Source organism: Aplidium turbinatum, chromosome 1 (genome assembly GCF_918807975.1).
Source record: "Aplidium turbinatum chromosome 1, kaAplTurb1.1, whole genome shotgun sequence".
Taxonomy (NCBI): Eukaryota; Metazoa; Chordata; class Ascidiacea; order Aplousobranchia; family Polyclinidae; genus Aplidium; species Aplidium turbinatum.
Genome location: NC_137472.1, coordinates 17,692,361 through 17,714,567, shown reverse-complemented (window position 1 = coordinate 17,714,567; position 22,207 = coordinate 17,692,361). Strand labels below are relative to the sequence as shown.

The 22,207-nt window shown below is 37.1% G+C and overlaps 1 protein-coding gene across 1 annotated transcript; it reads left to right on the top strand.

Moving 5' to 3' along the window:
- The first annotated feature begins 4,336 nt into the window (after positions 1-4,336).
- LOC145769259 (uncharacterized) lies at positions 4,337-21,384 on the top strand. The gene is made up of 10 exons (XM_082580844.1): positions 4,337-7,251; positions 8,178-8,294; positions 8,689-8,859; positions 10,249-10,341; positions 16,954-17,101; positions 18,210-18,259; positions 19,458-19,575; positions 19,783-19,862; positions 20,371-20,475; positions 20,746-21,384. The coding sequence occupies exons 1-10, from the start codon at positions 4,501-4,503 to the stop codon at positions 20,851-20,853; spliced, it is 3,741 nt and encodes a 1,246-aa protein (XP_082436970.1). The 5' UTR covers positions 4,337-4,500; the 3' UTR covers positions 20,854-21,384.
- The last annotated feature ends 823 nt before the right edge of the window (positions 21,385-22,207 follow it).

The window sequence follows — 22,207 nt, the reverse complement described above, 5'->3', positions numbered from 1 at the left end:
ACATGGCACTAATTTATATTAACATCTGGAATGCCAGATGAAAAGACCGAACGGGCCGGATTTGACTTCCAATATCTGTTGTAAACTCGGTCCAACACTGCATTTTTTTTTCGGTAAAAGTGCTAACGATAGAAAATCAGTTTTATGCAAGCCACAATGCATGCATGTTGCCAGGTTCGGAAGTTGTTTTGCAAATGTGCATTGCTGCGTAATAATACATAAATTCGACGACTCAGAAAGCAATACAACGCCAGGTTCGGCGAAATAGGAGGAGTTGGTGGATCTGGTTGTTTTGGCATAGTTATTGTTTGAATTATTTTTTGCAAAATTTCGTTCCGAACTTCACACAAATTTTATTGTTTTGTTTCTTGCAATGGCCTTTCCTTTTGTTAGAAACGAGGTAGTTGCATCAACATTGTCTAGCGATGTTGAAACGACGTACAAAGACAATTTTTATTTTAGTCTTGTCTCATTGACGAAACGTCGGAATAAAAGCAGATTGTCACTTTATAGATACATCTCGTGATATTTCAGCTTTATTTGCACTAGTAGAACGCATCATGTTATTTAAAAACTTTTATTTGCTAGACCAGTTATGGCTAGACGTTTTTAACACCATTGCAAACCAAAGATAAACGTATTTTAAACATCACTTGGAAATATTGTTGAACAGTTCGGGGACAGCTGTGTGTTTAGTGTGAAGATTTCTTGAAATTTAATCTGATGTTACTTTATTACAAATCTTTTGCCCTGGAGAAGCAATTAACTTTCATTGTAGCAAATTAAGAACAATCGAAATTCAAGATAGGACGTGATGAGAGAACTGTTTTACAGTTGCAAATCTACTTTATAAATTGTGAAGAAAAAGAAACTTTTAAAATCGGCCCTCCTGTCAGGAGGGCGTCGTGTCAGGATGATAGCTGTAAATTTCAAAGTGTAAAAAAAGTGCTCACGATATTACTGTTGTGCAGTTTTGAACTTTGAAGTCGCGCTAAACGTTAATAAACTTTCCCAGACTTCCTGAAATCGCCTTTTTACTGTTATCTGTGGAAGAAATATAAAAGATGGCAACGCATTTGGTTTCCCAGACAGTAAATTAACCGTTTAAAGACGTTGAATCAACGTCATAAGATGTCATTGACTCAACGTCTGAAAGACGAAACACGTTGAATTAATGTAAAAAACACTTGATTTGCCGTGTGGAAAAGCATTGGATTTTAGTACTGTATTTAAAATGCTTATTTGTGCGCGTGTAAACACACTTGGGTTGAAGCTATTTGCGTGTACATAATAACCCGACCAAGCGGTCACTTTTTGAAGACGTTGAATCAATGTAAAAACGGACTTGTTTGGTTGCTGGGAAAGCTTTTTGACGCTTATTCAAGTGGAACCTAATTTTCTTTTTTCTTATCTGTCCTCTACTTACCATAAGGTTCTATCAACACTTTTATGAAATATTCATTACGTGTCAAAGCAAGCAAAACAGTCAGAACGCTTAGTAGTACACACAGACTATATAGAGTTATAGATTATTGCAGAAATAGACTACTGCAATTATTATAATTTGCATAATAAAGTGTTTCAGTTATTAGTGTCAGGTTGGTCTTGTCAGGGATGGTTTATCCTGCTCCCTCGGCACAACAAAGTGTTTTTGTTTCTCTGCAGTCGAGTGTAGCAAGAACTCAGCGATAGACACGTGTTTTGCCCATGAGGTTGGGCTCATCGGTAACGCACCACTAGTTCTTGCCACATAGTTCTCAACCGCTGCTTTTGCCAGTCAGTTGAATTGGTGGAGAAAACAACACTTACCTTTGTGGAAAGAAAACAACTAAACTAAAAGTGTTTTTTCTTGGTTAGATAGTGGGTGCAGTGCGCTGGTCGATTTGTAATATGTAGGTCACTGCAACAGAAGGGATATTTTGCCCAAATCTTGGTCAGGTAGTGGTTCTGATGCTTGACATATCATTTGGCAGCTTGAAAGCTTTAAGAGTGGACCCAAACTGTGAAAGATTGTCAATTTGAAATTCGTTTTATCCGTTCGGTTTATTTTTATTTCTGACTATAACAATGAAAACAATATTATACATGCCAGAGATTTAGACAAAGATAGAAGCGAAAAAACGCAAACGTTGTAACATGCTTGAGACAGAAGTTGGGTTATATAATCAGTTTAAAATTTGGCACCGTTTGTATCTGCTGACGTTGTGTTTGTTTACCCTCATCCTCTTGCCAGGGGTTTTCACGTTTCAACACCAGCCGCGGCACAATTTCATTTAAGTGCAAACACGGTGCGAGTTAAACTTTATGTGCCGTTTTCTGTGGTATTGTAAATTGTAGCATGTTTGCATATTCTTAAGAGGTGGAAATTATCTGTTTGTAAGGACTCGTCCAAGCCTCCAAGGTGCTCCAATTTATGACTAAACTCTATAGCATTTACCAAACCCGTGCAGCAGTGGCGTAGCCAGAAATGTTTTTAAAATTTTTGGGGGGGGCCAAATATTTGATGAATTGAAGAGAACGACAAAGTGTTTGATTTAAGCCATCGCCACCTGATGTGCAGTGACGTATCCTGGTGGGTTGAGCAAGGGAAGCAATAAAAGTGGTGGGAGGTTAGAGCGTGCCGAAGGCACACGTATTTTAGGGGGGTTTGGGGGCTTGCTCCCCCGGAATTTTTTTGCAAAATTACACTCAAATAATGGATTATAGCGCTTTCTGGAAACACTTTTAGGGTAATATTTGTATGAAATTTATTAGCAGATAAACAGCTATTAACTTATTAAAGGTAGCTCTTACACACGAACGGGCAAAAACTGCGGCTAAAATTAGACAACACCAAAGACTCAGCTACACAAAAACTTCTAACTACATAAAAACCCAACAGAGTAAGGAAAGCCATTCTGAAATTGGTTCCACAGATTAGTTAAAAGAAACGTAAATCGTGTAAATTTTGCGCGATTTACGATTTGCAAAATTGATTGGTGTCTTTCTGTGTGTCTAAAACAAGTCCATGAGGGTGTTAATAGCCAGATCTCTTGGAAAACGTTATAAGTTTCTACAAATTTTATTATATTTTCAACAAAGGGCTCAACTTCGAAATCCAAACTTTGAAAATTGGGGGGGGCATGGCCCCTTTCGCCCCCCCCCCCCCCCTGGCTACGCCTATGCCGTGCAGCACATTTAAGATGGAAACTTTATCGTCACCTGATTATTTAGTGTGCTAATTTTTTTTTGTGGTTTCGTTGTTCAACGTGATAATCAATTGATCATTCATGCTGACCATGCGATGCTTTTTGTGCAAGTAATCATCACTAAAACTACAATCACTCATCTTCGCCATCGACTAGCTGTTAATTTCAATGGTACTTTTCAATATTTACGGTGTGATGATCAGCAAGTTTTGAAAAACTTATTTTAATTCTAATACGTACCTTTAACATTGTAAACTGAGTTAATAGCATGGCTATGGCTGGCGGCTATTTCTTGTTCTTTTACAAGGAGGCAAAGCTGCGGATTCACTTGATATCATTAGATATGCCCACTTTGAACGTCATTCTTAGTGTTAGATGTAGCAAAGTTGTCAGCTAAAGACCACATGTGACGTCACAGATGGTGTTTGTGCAGTGATCTGTTAAGCTTTCGTGTTTTTGCTCCTGAAGTTCAACCGTCAAAACACAAAAGTTATCTGACTAGCTGTGCGATTGAAAGATATATTTTGCTTTTGTCTGCGGTTTTAGCCTTTTTCAATTTGCGCAGTTTCTTACAGCTTTGGTGACGAATCTGCTTCGTTTAGACTGGTTATAGATCTTGCTACAAAAACCCTGTAACAAGCGTTTAGCTTCCTGTTTGCCTTTGTTGAGTAATCTACTGCACTGACTAAATTTTGATGCGACACTGTGGCACACTGCTGTGTTATCTTTTTTTCCCGCTTTTGAGTAAAATAGGTAATTTCTATTATAACGTCAGTGTGCTGTTGCTTTCAGACTATTTGCTTTGTGCTTATAGATCACGTTGAGGCATGGAAAGCTAGCTCGTATACAATAGACAGGAAGCTTGTGTGTTTATTCAGTGCAGGAAAGACGTATTGAAGTGGCTTGCATACCTTGCATGTTCAATATAATCTGTATTTGCTAAACGGTCAAATGGTGTTACATGCCAATATCTCTATGTCTGAAAGAACAAGCATACAAGAGTAGAAGGAAGTGGTATGATTTTACGTACAATATGCAACCAAACTTGGTCCTATCGTAGCTAAGTATACAGTGGTACCTACTTCTTTGTTTTCTACAGTAAGAAAGGAAGTTGTTTGATAGTGTGCGAAAGGCTGTAGAATCGTGCACCACTTATTAATGAAGGGTACTTGACTTTGTTTGTGTGAGGTAAAGTACAAGTTGGTTCAGTAGAAAAAAGGCCGAACTTTAGCAGCTGTTAAATACCTACTTGTTGTAACATTACAGCTTTAATGCTTGTGTAACACTAACATTTACCTTTATAATTATCGTTATGGGCAATGCTGAATCTCAAAAGCGTCACCATTCTGAAAGTTCAGGCAAAGAATCACAGCTCAAGTCTACTCAGCATCACCGCTATGCTGCTGCTTCTGATGACAATGTGCGATCTAATATTCCAATCCGACACATGAGCGCTGGAGACGTAGCACATCCGTCGCGTATTGCTACAGAGGAAGTCGAATTAATAACTAATAACGCGAAACATCAAAACAAAGCTAGCTCTACACAGAACAGCAGTGTTGGTATGGCTTGTACAGCAGCAGTAGACCTTTCCTCTGAAACAAATGTTGATGTATCTTCAAACGAGCTGTCGCCAGAGCTAGAGACTGAACCAGTTGTTGGTATTGCAGTCAGTTGTGAAGAAGATTTTGAAACAGCAGATCTTGAACACGTTGTGGTGCAAGAAAAATTGGAGCATATACTTTGTATGGTTGAGCAAGGTGAAGATGTTGATATTGTGTCAGAAGAAGACAATTTGTTTAACACACCCACTAAATGTTATTTTAACAAAACAGACTGTGTCTCAGCTAAAGATGACATTGTTTGTGTCAGTGCACCTATTCCACACGAGGAATTAATGATTAACTCGTTTGCGGAAAAGCTACTAAAAGATACATTTGAACGGATTATCTTTGACTCTGATTTCAATACTGTAGAAAGTAAAGTTTGTGTCAAGTCTTTGAGCAGTCCCCACAGGGTTCCAACGATAGTCATTTCTAGTGATGATAGTTCAGAAAATTTTGTGAAAGATACAGAAAATAATACATCTGATGTCAATATTGGTACAACTGAAACTAACATAGAACAGAACGCTAACTATTCCGAAATGATGGCAGAAGAAATAAGTCATGAAGATGTTCATGAAAAAGTAGTTGTGTTAATTGATGAACTGGTAAAGAATGTGATATCAGAAGGGCTGAATTCTGTAAACAACAATGCATCTGACATAAAGAAAGTAAGATTTGGTTCTGAACCTTCACTTGTCGCAGACAGTGATACTGTGTCAGAAAAAAACAGTATAGAAAGCCTTACAGACGATTGTACAGTAAACCACAGTAACCCAACATATACTGAAAAAGAAACTTTGAACGAAAATAGAAATTCTGGTGCTACTATTTCGAGTGCGCACGCAGCTGATGTCAGTGCATTAATCAGTGAAACTGCCAACTCAGATAGAGATTCGAAACTGGTTCTACTTGCTGAAAACATAACCACTGATATTATTTTGTCATCACTGAACTTGATTAAGTCTGAAAACAATTTAAACACTGTGACAGAAGTTCTGGAGTCATTGTTAAACACTGTTGCAAACCTGAAAGTTCTGGAGTCATTTGTAGCAACAAATGAATGTTCAAACAGAAATCCTACCGCTGAAGAAAATGACCACTTTGAAGAAGATTCAAATAATTTTGGTCAAAGTTCTTATTATGCGAACAGTGCTGTATGTTATCCTACTCATATTCCCACTGCTGCATCATATGGTACCATTGATGATAAACAGCGCGAAAAAATTGATGATGAAAGACACGAAGATATGCCTACATCTGCAGACGCAGCATCTTTGATTCGAGATATTGAACAGTCTGGTCAAAAATCAGGTTCCTGTTCAGTTGATCATGAAGCTGATGATATGCAAAATGGTAATGCAGACACTCTAATGGTAGATATTAAAACCGATTCAACTGAAGCAGGTTCAGAGACAAATGGACAAAGTGCAATGAATGCAACACAGTCACTAAGTGACATTGATGTACCCCTCAATACTTGTACAGATCAAAGAACCGAATCTGATGGAGAACATGTAGATGCGGCTGAATCAAATAATGGCGAAAACACTCCCAAAGATTTTTTAAATAAAAGCGCTATTATAGAAGAAAGTGTTGAAGTTATCATGTCTAAACTTGAAGAATTCATTTCAGAAGATGATATTATGCAAATGTTGAATGAAAGTGATGAGGCACAGATTCATAATACTGGCACTGTTGAGAATGATTCAGTCAACGAGAGCATATCAGATAATACTGAAAAAGATCTGCATAACGTTACAACAAAACAGAATGAAAACAATTCAAGCGAGTTGAATATTGATGATAATACCCTGGAGGAAAAGGTCATTAAAAGGGCTCCTTTTGCACTCGGTGATGATTCTGAAAATCAAAGTGAAGTTGAAAAGACTGATGTTCGTGAGGTAGAGGAAGCAGGAGTTCCACTGTCTAGCATGTCAACTGATGATAACTGTACTGATAACGATAAAAATGCAATCGAGTCTGCTACAATAGAAGATCAACCTTCCTGCGTTGCAGCAGCCAACCAAGAGAAGCGTGCAGATCAAATTAAGTCTGAAGAAATGGAAGAAGAAACTTTAAGCACAGAACACTCCTCAAAAAGTTTTCAACTAAGTCTTTCGGAGGAAATTCAAGAGGATTCTAAGCTTGCTTTTTTAAATACAGTATCTTCTCCTAAAACTTTACAATCTGAAGAACAAGATTCGGCTGTTTTACAACCAGAAAAACAAACTATTGAAGAAGAAAAAGATCGTGACAAGAAAGAGGAAACAAAAGAAAACGAAGAAACGGATGTTAGTGAAAAGATTTCTGGTGCAGAAGAGATGAGTGATGAAGCTGAAGAAATGGAGTCCACTGTGAGCCGACAGCAAAGACTGGCAGACAAAGGAGCTCGCTTGATGAAGCGGAAGCAGCAAGAAGCTGCTGGTGGGATGAAACTTAAATCAACTGATATAAAGGTTCTGTATGCTTTAAGTATTTCAGTTAGTAGATGTATGTTTTGACTTGGCATTATAACATTCACTCAGCTTATGCCTGGTTATCAGCACAAAGCTTCGCATGCTAATTGTTTTGTTTTCACTTTAAAAAAAAACAGTATACGTAGTGGTCGGGACCGTAGGGTTAGCATCACTGTTAAAAGATTAGAGATCAGATGCCTAAAACAGCTGTGTGCTGTTGAATTCATTATGGGTTAGGAGTACAAGTTATTAAACGAAGATCTCACGTTAAGTCTCACCTGTAGAAAGTATAACTTTTCCAACTTTGATGTAGTTTTGTCTGTTTGATGTGGCATATCAGTCCTATTGATTTGATTTTATCCTTTATGTATATTTTAAATTTTAATGCATTTTATGAAGTGTATCAGGCTGGTTTTTGGTTTACAGTTTATCGGGTTGTGGACACTAGCAATGTATGCGGTATCTTTCTTTCATTGGTTAAGTTCACTAGTTTTTGATTGGCTTTGTTGAATTGACGTTGTTGGTGTGAGAATATTTGTTTTCTTTTAAACTTTCCTAGCTAGTTGTTATTTTTACGATGTTTCACCGACTGGTGTACTAACAATGTAAAAAAAAAACATTTCTGGCCGGGTGATCATCACCGTGCGCCTTGTTCCACTGTTGTTCCCACCGTTTGTTGGCAATATGACAAACACAGTCGGCTGCTGCGATACAGGAAACAAGCCACCTGCTTTTGTGTTGGATGAACCGTTTCATGAAATAGTCACATTTAGTGAGCGTAATTCTCGATTCAATTAGAAGTGACTCGAAGCAACTTTGCAGTATTTATGTCGCATCAAATTAATATAAGATAATTTTACGTCTTTTTGTGATGTTAAAAATTCACTTTTTTATTTGAATTTTAACGCCTGGTTGTTTTTGTGCAGACTTCAAGCACCGGGAGCTCAAGTGCGGTCTACAACCACTCCCCATCTCTGTCCTTAACTGGTGATCACGCTTCCACCATCTCTGCTGAAAACTTAAGTTCAGCTGCTGAACTTAAGGTTATTTTTTTAATTTACTTCATAACTTTCAGTCATTTTGACTTTTATGAGGTAATGTAATTTCAAAGTAACATGTTGATTGAAAAATAAATGTCTATTTAAAAAATATTGATAGTTTATTGCCTACTATTTCTACTGAAAATATTAGATCATCAGATGAGGTAGGTATGGTATATTGGTATAAGGTGTTGTCTAAATTCAATCCTATTTGTCATACTTTTTGGTCATTAAACCAGCTCTTTGTTCACCATCCGAAATATGTCGTTGTACAAACACGCAACTGCAAATATAGTTATAGAATTGGCCTTTATTTGCACGCGTGTGAAATAAAATGAATTTCAAAGCTTTTTAAGCACTTGAAGTTTATTTTTCATCCATATATTTTTTCTACCAGAGCGCACTTAATCAGCTAGAAGAGAAATATAAGCAGTCCATGGTGCAAGCTGCTCAGTTGGATAACGAGCGCTCCCAACTACAATATCAAACTCTTCAGTTGAAAGACCTTCTTGAAGAGCAGGAAGACGATTTTTACAGATTGAAATCTGAACATAAAGCGTCTTGTCAAGTAATTAGCCTATGTTGCATATAAATGTAGTGTACAGTTAGTTTTGTTGTACCTAAAACCTTGTTGTTACATTGTATGGGTTGTCTTGCTATGAAATATGATAACCTTTGGTTAACTACCAGGGTTGGTTGATTTAAATCAAATGATTTAAATCATTGATTTAAATCATGATTTAAATCAAACAATAAAAATCAAAAAAATCAATTAAAAAAATCAAATGATTTTTTATTTGCTAAAATAAATACATTAACAAACGTTTCACTGCTTCTCTGTAATACAAAAGTTATATTTCAATACTTAAGGCTATAGGCTATGCATGCTTTGAAAGGCAACTTAGTTTACTTGGCAGTTCACTAACGGTGTTGTTCACTAAACATAGTTTTTGAGCAAGTTTTTTCCACTTTTGGTCTGGTTCAATCAAAAGTTCGAAATCAATTGGGCACTGCAAAAGCTGGCGAGCTTGCATTTATGTACAAACTTCTCAATGCAAAATAAACTGCAATTTTGTGTCATCTGAACTTTTATTGTTTTGGTATGGTACGTCGGTAACATAATTATACTATATACACCGCACCGGTAAACTTTCTTTGCAAAAAGTCTGGTTGTAAGCTATGCATCAGTTGAGCAAAAAAGCAAAGTGATGTGCGCTCAAATGTAAGAAAAGATCTTAGTGTAGTGAGATGACAGTCTGAGACGTACCTCAATCTCGATATGCACATTATGATTTAGTATAAAGCAACATATCACACCTACTTAAAAATATGTGCAATAGACAGGCTAGCCTACAATATGATAATAAAAATGATTAAACACTTGCAAAGCAAAGCCTTTCAATCAATCAAGGGGTTAAAAATAATTCTGCTATCTTACTAAAATGATCTCTTCCCCCAAGTAGACTCGACGCTTTTTTATATAAAAAAAAATCAAAAAAATCTGATTTAAATCAAAAAAATCCGATTTAAATCAAAAAAATCCGATTTTTTTGATTTTTTTAAAAAAATCATGATTTTTTCCAACCCTGTTAACTACACATTGTTTTTTTTCCTGCAGTTGCCAGTTGTTTATTAAAATTTAACGTATTTTAGCCTATTCATTGTTCTAAAGTTGTTCGTTTCATCAAACATTGTGAACTTGCTGTAAAAGCTTCGTGAGTTCGTGCAAACGGGCTTAGTCGATGCTATGAAAAATCAACTTTTGAGGCGAAACTTGCTGGAGAACTTGATTTCTTTCATCCGTATTTTTCGCTATCTGCATTTATCAAACCAGGAACAATGTAATCCTCAGTCAACGCATCATGGTAACAATGTATTGCACCACGTCGGATCACTCTCAAGTTCCAGTTAAGAATCTGGTTGAAGCGCTATGTTCAAGATGTGTTCTTGGTTTCAGGAAATAGAGAAACAAAAACGGACCATTAATTTACTGCAAAAGAAATGCAACGATTTACAAGAGTCTTTGAAGCAAAGAGACGAATTAATTCAAGTAAGCGTATTTTTACATTGAATTTTGATTTACTAGCAACAAACTGATCTGCATATTCAATCATATTCATTTAATATTATCAAGAATTATTGATTTTGATGTGGTTATTGTATATGTAAAAACAATTAATTTAGTCATTGCTTTTTGTGCAAAAAATAGGATTGATATGATTGTATTACTAGAAAAAATATGCCTGTCATATTTTTTAAATTTTACAGTCCTGCTTTAGTACATTGTAAATACTCTTATTTCTTAATTTGGTTCTGCAAATTTAGCGTATATGTGACTTTAACCTGGTCGTCAAACGTTTGCTTTCTCAAAAGTGAAGGACCGAAGCCATATCTTAAAACTGCAGTTATTGCTGCAAGTTGCAATGAAAGTTCTTTTCAAGTTTCAAAGCTAGCGTGTTGATGCTGATAACTGTTTTGTCATGAACACTATATTCGTGCTTTAATGATGGCATTATGTCATTAGTCATGTATTGCTACAACGATGTGTTGTGTATACTATATAATAATGCAGTGTTATGCTTGTTTAATTGTTGATAATTAAAACATGCAGCAGATTCGTTATGCACTGCACGTATCATGTCTACGTCATATTTAGAAAATCGTCTAAATGCACTTTGTTAATTTTGGATAATGTGGTGATCCGATTTTCTATTTAAATTTTGGCTCTGTTCAAAATTTTAACCAGTTTTGTTTAACGAGATGATGACGTCACAAATGCTTTCCAATGTCAACAGTTTTTTTATTTACCTCCACTGACAAACAGTCTGGCCAAAGGTTTATGACAACCACACAGTGGTTTTAGTTGAACAGCTTGAGGACTGGGTCAAGACAATATTGTTTTTTGGATGATTTTTTTTTCACGTTTTACTTACCCTGTGTGCACGCACTTTCACCCAGGCGGAAAAGATTTGATATGTCACTGCGGCATTAGATTTAAATTTGTTTTCTTTCTCATAATTTCACTGAATTATTTGATAGGCTACTACTTCACTAGCGATAGCCCAGTTAGTCAAAATTGCATTTTGACGTCTACTGGCGTTAAAACATCGCAAAACGGCAACTCTGGCCTCTGCTGCCAAGAAACCGCTTATTAGCTTAAATAACTAGGTTGAACCAAAGTTAAAAAGCTTTTAATTTATAATCATATGTAATATGATCTTTTGATTGTATTTTATTTGCTACATTATTTTAAAGCCTGTAGCAATCGTTGTGATCCATGGGCTATCAGCCTGTGTTGTGGCAACTAATGTGGTCTCCCACATGATCCTAAATCCTCCTTTATCCTTCCACTCCACATGGTTTCAAATCCTCCTGTATCCACCCATAGAATCCCAAGTCCTGTTGTATAAGATCTCTACTACGGCTGGAGGGTCTGTCTTCGGCAGTGACATGTTAAAGTGGTGCGGTTCTACTGACTATTATTTGCAAATTGCAATGTACTCGTTTCTTTTCTGGATAACTGTCTAATTTCTTGATATACGGACCGCTAAAGACTACTGACTAATGAGCCAACGCCTTCTTTCTATCATTTCTTTTAGGCTTTAGAAAACAGACAGGCAATTGAGAGTAAACTTTCTAGGGAGGTGTTTGACTTGAAAGAGACTCTTACTTGGAAAGACAGAAAGATTGAGGTATATGTGACACAATTGTGAGTGCTGTTTCTCTGACTTTCCTGTTTCGGTTTGCTGAGACTAATACTGTAAATGTTTTTCTGAACGGTTTTGAGTGCATGTCATTTGACCACCAGTAGTTTTGTGCACAGTTGAAGCGTTTTGTTCACTTAGCTTGTGACACCACTTGCAGTTTTTAAAACTTTCTTACGTTGGCTTTCTGTGTATCTCAGTTTGATTTAACGTCTAAAAGCGTTGAGTTTACGTGAAAATGAGTTTCACCAACACCAGCGAATTGTGCATCGTAGCCTCACAGTAAGTTAGTGGTTTTGTGAGTATATATAGTTTCTGTGTTGAACAATGTGGAGTGTGTTCAAGTTCGATAAACACCATACACTTTCTGAACATTATATCACTCTCCGTTAATTCCTGGTTGACGCAGCCAACAGTCCACCAACCACCATCCTTCTAGCAAATCAATCATTTTTACGTTAATTCAACATTGAATCAATGGCAACTGCGAAATTTTCAAGCTAAATAAGGAAAACGCTTTCGCTGATTCAGCATTTGTGGATTGCTTTTCCATTATTCACACAAATATAGACAATACAAGAAGTGAAACGGAGAACTATTGTTTTGATTTTCTTAGCCGAGTTTCAGTATCGTGTTTGTTCTGAACACATGTCACTCAATCACTGCTTTTCGCTCTATTAGCTTTCAATCTGTCGCAGAATAAGGCTTCAGGTCGTGTGTGCTGCCCGTTTTGCGTACCTATCCAGCATTTTTGTTTATTTGTTGAAACGTTCACTACCAGCATTTAATTTTTGAGAAAAACGCTTCAAAAATCAATCTCCGTTTAAATCAAGAAATAGAAAGACATTGATGTGTGGATTGCCAAAAAATTATCTTTTTTAATGGTTAAAAGACTAAGCTAGTTGTACTCAAATTGTTTTATTGCAACTGTGTAGTGTGACTGTGTATGTAAGGATGGTGGAAAAATTGAAATTAAATCTAGGGCATTTAGAAGGATTGTAGTGTACACCATCGCCATAAACAGTGCAATAAAGACTAAGCTAGTTGTACTCAAATTGTTTTATTGCAACTGTGTAGTGTGACTGTGTATGTAAGGATGGTGGAAAAATTGAAATTAAATCTAGGGCATTTAGAAGGATTGTAGTGTACACCATCGCCATAAACAGTGCAATCTGCTATCACTAAACACAAACCAAACCAATGAAAGACGAACTCTACGATTAAAAATTCAAAAGTAAGCTTCTTGTTGCGCTTAACAACCAAGAGTGACCACATATGTACTAAATCAAACTGAACCAACTCAGCTTCATTAATTCAACGTCTGCAGATGTAGAATCAATGTAAAGAGGACCAATTTTTATACAATGGTAATATGTGACCTGCCTGTCTTGTGAGATTATGACAAATTGACAATTATTACGAAAGTGTTCTATGAGATTTTAATGTTTTTTGTGTAAATTCGTTGTCACTCACTAACCGTTGAAACAGCAAGTCTTTCACTTAACGTTTCGAAACTTTTGCTTTTTGCATGTTATGTTTTAGGTATATATTGCGTGTTGTCGCTTCGTGAGACATATCATGCAGTCCTTTCCTGTCGTAGACTTGGAATTGATCTGTGTTTGGGTTTTATTCTTGTTTGCTGTGATCAAATACTTCGCATAGTTTTCTCTTGAAAACTTTTAAAAGACATTCTGCCTTAATATTTTCAAAGTTTCTACGACATTTCTTGTGAGCACAAGGTTATTTTAAAAATTTGTACTGGTGTTTTGAGTGATTGTCCAGTGAAATTACTGTTTAATATTGTGAATTTCTGTAAGTTTCCATTTTCCCAGCTAGGAAAATCCGTTCTTTTCGCATTGATTTAACGTTTGCAGACATTTAAAATGTGAAAAGGAAATTGTGTTAGCCTGGCTTACTTCTTCATCTTTTCTGTCTGTTCTACTTCAAACCAGGCTCTGCTGAGGAAGATCGCTCAGGAAAATTGCTGTCGAAGAAAAAATAAAGTGAGTGTCATTTCCATAGAAGTGTACCGATGCAGCTCTCTTCTTGCCCACAGGTTGTGTTCGAGAGCATGTATTTTAGTTGGCTACATTTGGTTATCCGAGCCTGGCACAGAACACACGAAGCATGCACAACACCATGAAGTCAATTTTAAAGTTGAAAACATGTTGCTTTGTTCTGCTGCATACAAGGGCGTAGTTAAGAAGGAGCAAAGGAGGCAATTGCCCCCCCCCCAAAAAAAAAATTTTAAATATATATTTCACACTCTGTTCCAGCATCGTAAGCTGAAAGTGCTCTCAGAATGCGCAATTTTAAGGTTTTTTTTCAAATTTTTCTGGGATAAGCTCCTCACCCCCTGTGGGTGCTTCGCCTTCGGTGACTCGTTGCCGAGCTCACTCACAATTTACTAAAATACTTATTTGCCCCCCTCCCGAAATTTTGTGCTGGTTACTCCCTTGCCCGCGCTCAACTAGTACATTGAATGTTGGGTTGTTAGTTCGTTAATATTCGAAAACGTAGTTGTTTGTAAAATCATAAATGACACTGTTTTTTCTTTGTGAAAAACGTTCTTGTGTTGATTGTAGTAGGCTTGGTTCTCACAAGTCGTTGCAACGATAGCCATTAGCTTGCTTTGTCGGTTTTTGTCAGTCAGCACGATTAAGTTACGCACTTTTAGTTACATTAAACAAAATGTAACTAAAAGTAGCGTTCAGTTCAATTGTGCTGCTTTTTAATGCATCTTATGCTCCCACTGCATCTTTTTAACACAATTTTCAATAATTCTATATTTTTATGTTCACTTAAACCAGTGTTTCTCAACCTTTTTTGACCTAACGCTCCCTTCATGAACCGGCAAAATTTTATCGCCCCCCAACAAAAACGATTAATTACAAAAAGCGAAAAAAATACTATTAATACTACAAAAAGTGCTCAATGCCAAGCAAAAGCCAAGCAGAGTGAATTACATCAAATACACAGCAGACTACTTAGTAGTTACCAGTCTCTAAAATCCTTACAGCCTGTTTTACTCTAAAAGGGGGATCATCAGAAGATCCTTATGCAAATGATTGATGATCTCCTTTTGATGATCCCTCTTTTAGGGTGAAACAGGCTGTAAGGGTTTTAGAGACTAGTAACCATATTTGATGAAAAGCAAATATACATTTGCGAGCATGAAAATAGTATAGGCCTACTCGTAGTCAATGTGAACATTGGGCTGGGTAAGAAAGTGCCAGTTTTTTCACATCCGGTGTAAAGCCAGTGAGAAACATTCGAAGATCACCTCTTTTGGATATGTCAAGTGGGTTTCGCTGTTTGGTAGGCTATGTAGCAGAACAACACAGCTGAATCCTTTTTCCACCAGGTATGAGGTAGGAAATGCTACCACGAAGATACGAGCTCTTTGACGAAATCGTTACACTGGGCGGTAGTTGGTTTAAACCAGAATGCCCCCTAATAATCAAAACGCCCCCCTTAAACCGAGGTAATCATACCGCCCCCCTGCAAAATCAAAACGCCCCCCCCGTTGAGAACCACTCACTTAAACCTATTGCGTATCTACCATAGGTAGAGCAGCAATTGGTGAAGAATTATTATGGAAAGCTGAACTAGTTTACCTAATGAACCTTCTTTTTGTGACTTTGATTTGATTAACTTCACAGCCGTGATGATCAGAAGGACGGGTTTTCATTTAACAAAACGTGCTTAGCAAATGTTTTGTTGCATTTGCGCTTGTGTTAAAACTCTGGCTGTCAGAAATGAGATTTTCTGGTTGATCATGAACGCGGAAGTGTTGCTACCAGCTATGCACTGCAGTCTGCTGAGACAAAGCAGAGTCTTTGCAAGAGGTAGTTCAGCTGTTGGCTGACATATGGTCAGTTTGACTCCAAAAAGCCATTAACTACCAAATTACCAGTATGTTTCAAGACCAGTGGTTTGTAAAATAACAACGTATTGAATACGATGCTTTTTTCTGAGATCAGTGGAAGTGGTGTCGTCTTGTTTTGTCTTTTTACACAAAACGCAATGCCGTTTGTTAGAGTAAATCAGTTTTGTTTTCATGTCTGCTTTGATACTACAGTACTGTATGACGAGAGGTGAGCGATTTTTAAAGAAAAAAGCTTTCTAGAGGGATTCGAACCCAATCCCTCACGTCTTTGCTATTTAACTTCAAGCCAGTGAGTGACGCTGACGTCTATTCTGGCGCCAGTCAGGTTAGCAAGACTGCACAGTGCACACTATCCCTGCTCACGAAAGTTTTCATTCTTTCTATTGTTTCAACGACCAGCAATGTTTAAATGTTATGGAAAGGATTCGGTTTCTTTTGTCAGCTGCAATGACCCTTATGAATTGACGTGAAGTGTTCTATTTTTCTCTTTTCTATCTTCTGTACTTTTTCATAAATTATTCACAAAGTTTATGATGAGCCAAGTGCATTTGCTGCCTGTTTTTTTTAAACAGCAATTCCTGTCCGAGCGTATTAAAACAACAAACATGTTGATTATTCTTGGTGCTGATTCTATCATGATTAAGACCTACTGCTTATATTTCATGTAAGCTAATGCAAACAAACATTACTGTGTAGTTGTTCCGTTTTCTCTATCTGCAAGTTGATGCCAAACCATGCATTTTGAAATTAGTTTCTGCGCATAAAGAAGACTTGTGGCTAGAACTTTGCTTTAGCGAGAAATATGTCACAAACTACACTTGCAAGTGTCAGAGTAAAGTTTTGTTGCAATGGTTTTTTACAATTTTAATGCAGGCCAACTAACCTTTGGAAAACAAGGCACAAGCATTTGAATTGACTCCGAAAATCATTGTAAGTCGTTTTTATGCCACTTTTGCAAGATACGCAGCGCACTTCTGGGGAGATGAATGCGTTCTGAGAGCAAAATTAACGTAATTGTAAATGTAACGTTGTTTGACGTTGCTTTTAATGTTCTGCTCCTCCATGATAGGAGCAAGGTCTGGTGGTGGTTGGAGAGAACAACAGAGAAGTGGTGGACGGAAGGAAAGATCCCGACGACGAATATTCATCCACAAAACTTGCTCTTGTGACCCCCGAAGCGGCTGAAGTCCTCCATTCTGCTGGTGATGGGCCTCTTGGTCAGTAAGCATGATACTAGTTTCGATTCTGCGTAAAATTTTGTTAGGGTTTGGCTTTGATTAGTTTCAACTTTGGATTCGATTAGTTTTGATTCGGTTCAAGAAATTCGATTCATTTCGATACCACCGAAATCGTTTCAAACAGACTCAGTACATTTGTCCGCATGAGCCTCTTTCATTGTTCATTAGTGACTCTTAATCATAGCGACCTACGTATACATTACACAAGGCTTGCCAACCTGCGAGCCAATTATAATGGCTGGAGGCCGTTGTAGTTTTGATTTTGTACTCTAGGCTGAATGCATACGGTAAGCCATGGATCACTGAATTAGAAGGATTGGAGTGTTTAAATGCGGCTTTACAGGAGTGGTGCAACTTTTGCGTTCGTAACCTCGGCTAACCACTGGTGTTTAAAATCATTCAAGATTTTTAAATTGTTACAATATTCAAACCCTGAAATTCAGAGTTGTCTTACGTCGGTCATTACGTGACGGTGACGCCATAAAGGATGCATTGCAATGTGACGTCACAATATATAGTCATTAATCAGCGATGTACGCATTTTAAAAAAAGTGGAAAAGCTGTAATAATACCAGATTTTATTTCACATTCGATCTACAGTATAATTACAGATGCACTGCAGTAGACAGCTGGAACCGCATAAAGAGTGTCATGACAGAAAATGTTTATTTTCCTTTCATTGTCAGTCTGTTAATTAAATGCATCAAAATTCATAAGCATATGGATACGCCAGAAGCAACAACGTGCTGTCAAACAGTAAATGTAGAATTCTTTCAGGATTGGCTGGATTTGCAATAACTGGTTCAAGATGTTTCGTCCCACTCAAATTTACCATAAACCTTCGATTCACAGCAAGATTGTCAGTTGCAATAGCTGAAAAGTGCACATGAAAACACTATGCATAAGCTCACATTGTTCATCTGTGGTTCTTAATCATCTTTTTTGTATGATTTTTCGGTTGAGTAAGACCAGCACTTAAACGGACCAACTGGTTTTGCTCGGGATTGGGTCCAATTAAGGGCGTTTGGTTGTGGTTAATTTTTATGCATAAAGTGATGAAATTCGTCAAACTTAAATTTACTCACAGATTCACGCTTGAAACATCTCGCAGAGGAAAAGCAAGAACTTCTCAATCAGGTAACGCTGATCAAATTGTCCGTTGTCAATTCACTGAACTTATATAATACAGTAACTTCGTCAATGAGACATCCTTTTGAGAATGAAAGATTCTGTCAGTTGTTTTTGCAATTCAATGTCAGTAAATGTCAGTTACAAATTGACATGAAAAGCTGAAAAACGTAAATTTAACATGGTTTCTTACAACATGAAAATCATTCACAGGCGAAGCTGAGTTAAAATAAATAAAACTCTTTATTTGTCTTGAAAAGACTTGCAGCTTAGTTTTACCTGGCGAGCAAAAGTTTCAGTTTTTTTACAACATTACGTTTTACGACCTTGAAATTCGTTATTACTTTTAAAGGGCGGGAAAACCCAAATTAACTTTTTGCGAGTTTTTTGTTTCAGCGTGATGTCATTGTGTACAACATGCGTTTTAGCAATAAAAAAATCCAAATTTTGTTGTCCTCGTCTCGCTAAGGCCGCTTTTGTTTGATACCCGTTTGCGAGGTCTCGCGCGCATCAAGCTGTGATGCTGTTCGCTGTGACGTCACAAGGTACATATAGTTGTGGCCAAAAGTTTAAGACCAGACTTGATTTATGACCATTTTTGCATTACTTCAAAATACTGCATCATATATTGTTTCAGTTGCATCATCTTTATGCATCATCTTATATCTGATGCAGTATTTTGAAGTAATGCAAAAATCGTCACAAATCAAGTCTGGTCTTAAACTTTTGGCCACAACTATATGTACCTTCTTGTGACGTCACAGCGAACAGCATCACAGCTTGATGCGCAACGAGACCTCGCAAACGGGTATCAAACAAAAGCGGCCTTAGCGAGACGAGGACAACAAAATTTGGATTTTTTTATTGCTAAAACGCATGTTGTACACAATGACATCACGCTGAAACAAAAAACTCGCAAAGTTAATTTGGGTTTCCCCGCCCTTTAAAGGCTGAACAAAACGCTCTCAAGATCCAAAGCTTGTCCGAAATCAACAACACCTCTACTTGAACTCAGGCTTTCATCCCAACTTAACTGATTTTGTTATTTTAACGTTAAAAATACGTCTTGAAACGGTAATTTGATATAAAATATTCACTATCGTGTTGGAATTGAGCTATTGAAATATTTTCTCTGCACGTTTAATTCACGTCTAGCTGGAAAAAAGTCGTGTCAAAGATTAACAAACATGACCAATTCATGCACCAGGTTCGGTTGCTGAAGTTTGAATTGGAAGAAGAGCGTAGAAAGATCGTTGTGAACGGGAGTGACGATGCATTGAATTCAGAATGCAGGCTGCCGGAAATGCAACTGTTGGAAGTTCAACGTAAGTGCTGATGGAATTGTTGCAGTTCATAAACGACGTTTAACATTGCTTCTTTTGCCAAAAATAATTTACAACTATCAATTATATGCTTTAGACGCATTGTAAACTGGCATTGAATTAAAGTAATAAGAGCTGAATATATAAGCGGTTCGTGCTTGTTTGACAAATAGACAAGTGGTTTATTTCTTACATTAACATTCACACCAGGTGAGGCCAACAAGGTAGTCAGCGAATACAAGTTAAAGCTTCAAAAGTCGGAACAAGACATAGCCGCTTGTCACGGAAATGTGAGTAAATAGCTCAGCTGATTAAAAAATTATTTTCTACGTTTTTTAGCTTTTAAAAGAGACAAATTAGGCTAATTTTTTTTGTACTTGACCGGGACTTTTGTACGTGAACGCGCTTTTTATGTGTGTGTATTTTAGGCACATTTCAGCTTATATACATGTCACAAGAATACCTTTGAAAGAACGCTTGAACTGCCTTTTTTACAAATTTTGTTGCTAACTTTCTGCTACACTGAGCACAAAGATCTGCTTTGCTTGGTTTTGGCTGATCATTGACAATGTGTTACGACATAGCGCGAATACGCATTTTCTTGCATAGAAGCTCTTTTAATACGACCCAGCCTAACCAATTGATGATCTGCGATGCTTTTTGCTTCAAGGCCCAGAATTGTGGGTTTATGGATTCAGATAAAAACACAAAAACACGCGGAACTTTGTTAACGAACTTAATGTCTGCCGACGTCGAATCGATGTAAAAATACGTGATTTTTTGACCTTGTGTTGGCAGATTGCTCGGCTAGAAAGCCAGGTTGGCCGGCTCAAACAAACGTCTGAAAATTTTGAAAAGAACGAAGATGACATGAGAGCAGAGAAGAGAAAACTGATGAGAGATGTGAGTTTGGTGGTTCAGTTGTTTGGCAAAATCTTACGTTTAATTAACGTCTTGCTGATGTTGACTTAACCCAAATTAACCCAAGTTTTTTTCCTTCATGTAGCGAGGATTCTGGAAATGCAAACTTTCACATTTTCTGGTAATTTTATTGGAGAAAATGTAATTTTCACAAAATTCATATATTTTTCTGGATGACTTTGGTTGGATATTACTGTCACATTCACACGACGTTTCATACATTGATGTTGACACAACGTTGTTTTTTTATAGCTTCGGACCGCGTTGGATCGCATAGAAGAAATGGAAATGACCAATTCCCACCTTGAAAAACGTTTAGAACGGTTACGAGCGTCTCGTACTGCAGTGAATCAGACATGACAGAACGGTCTCACCGTTCCAAATTCTGGCAGTAGTTTGCACATGGTTGCTTGTTCATCCCCAGCTAGCAAAATTTGTCTTTTGTACATTGATTTATAGTTGTAGACATTAAATCAATAGATATTTTACTAATTTTGCTAACTGGGTCGTGTGTCCGTACGAACCCACGGCTGCTTTCTTTGCTAGAATTACTGCTGTATTTTCATTCAATCAACCCACGATAATTTGCCACAATTGCTTTCGAACCCACCAGAGTGTATTCTGCTTCGGAAGTATAACTTGTGTCATTTTTACGCTGTGTCCACCAGCGTATAGAAACCTTTAATCAATGCAAAAATGATGAATTGCATGATTACATTATTTGTCAGATTTTATTCTTTAAAACTATGAGCAATGTTTCTCTTTCTCATTCGAAAACAGTTATCTTGTAGGATTGCTCCCAAGAACATCCTCAAGCAATGCAACACTCAATGGAGTATGCCAGTTTTTCTTGCTGATTCATTCATGTTAAATTACTTTCTTGTCTATGAATTGCTGAGTCATGACCTATGACACCTGATTTTCAGCTTTTTGTAGATACTTTGATATACTATGATACATCAATTAATCATACCGTATTTCAATGTCGCAACAACGCGGCGAATCTTTAGTTTTTATCACCAGAATCACCTTCTAGAAGCGATGCGAGCCAGGTTGCAAAATTAGTTATCCTTACATGGATTAAGATTAACGCTGAATCAATGCAAAAACGACCCATTTTGAAACTTGGAAATAGCTTCAAGCATGAGCCTTTCATCCACTAGTCGGTATGCTGGGGTGTGGCTTCAACTTTAACGTGTCATGTGATTTGGTTTTTCGTTGTTCACACATTTAAACCAAAAAAAGTATCAGTTACATTATGAAATGTGGTAGCAGACAAGGAAGTTGGAAAGCGACAAAACTACAAAAGGTGTAAAACGTAGCCTACTTGTAGAGTTTTCGACAATAAAATTTAAGGGAAAGCGGGGCAAAATGGACATTTGCTATTGTGAAAAAACTACAAACAAAACTACCAATTTGTTTTCTCTATCTTCTAAAACTACTTGAATAAACATTCCACACAAAAAATCTGGAACTTTCGTGCCACACTCGGTGGCAAAGAGGTCAAAATAACTTTGTTATAAAATTGTTTTTGTGTGGAATGTTCACAAGAAATTGTTTTATCCAGCCCAGGATACCACTGGCAAAGCTCAAAGATTGGATATCATGAAATTACTGGCACTGTCAATCCAATACCTGCAAATCTTGTAACCTGCGTATTAATCATTGAAGACAATGTTTCAAAAGATCTTTATCCCTTTTGTCCAGTCTTGAA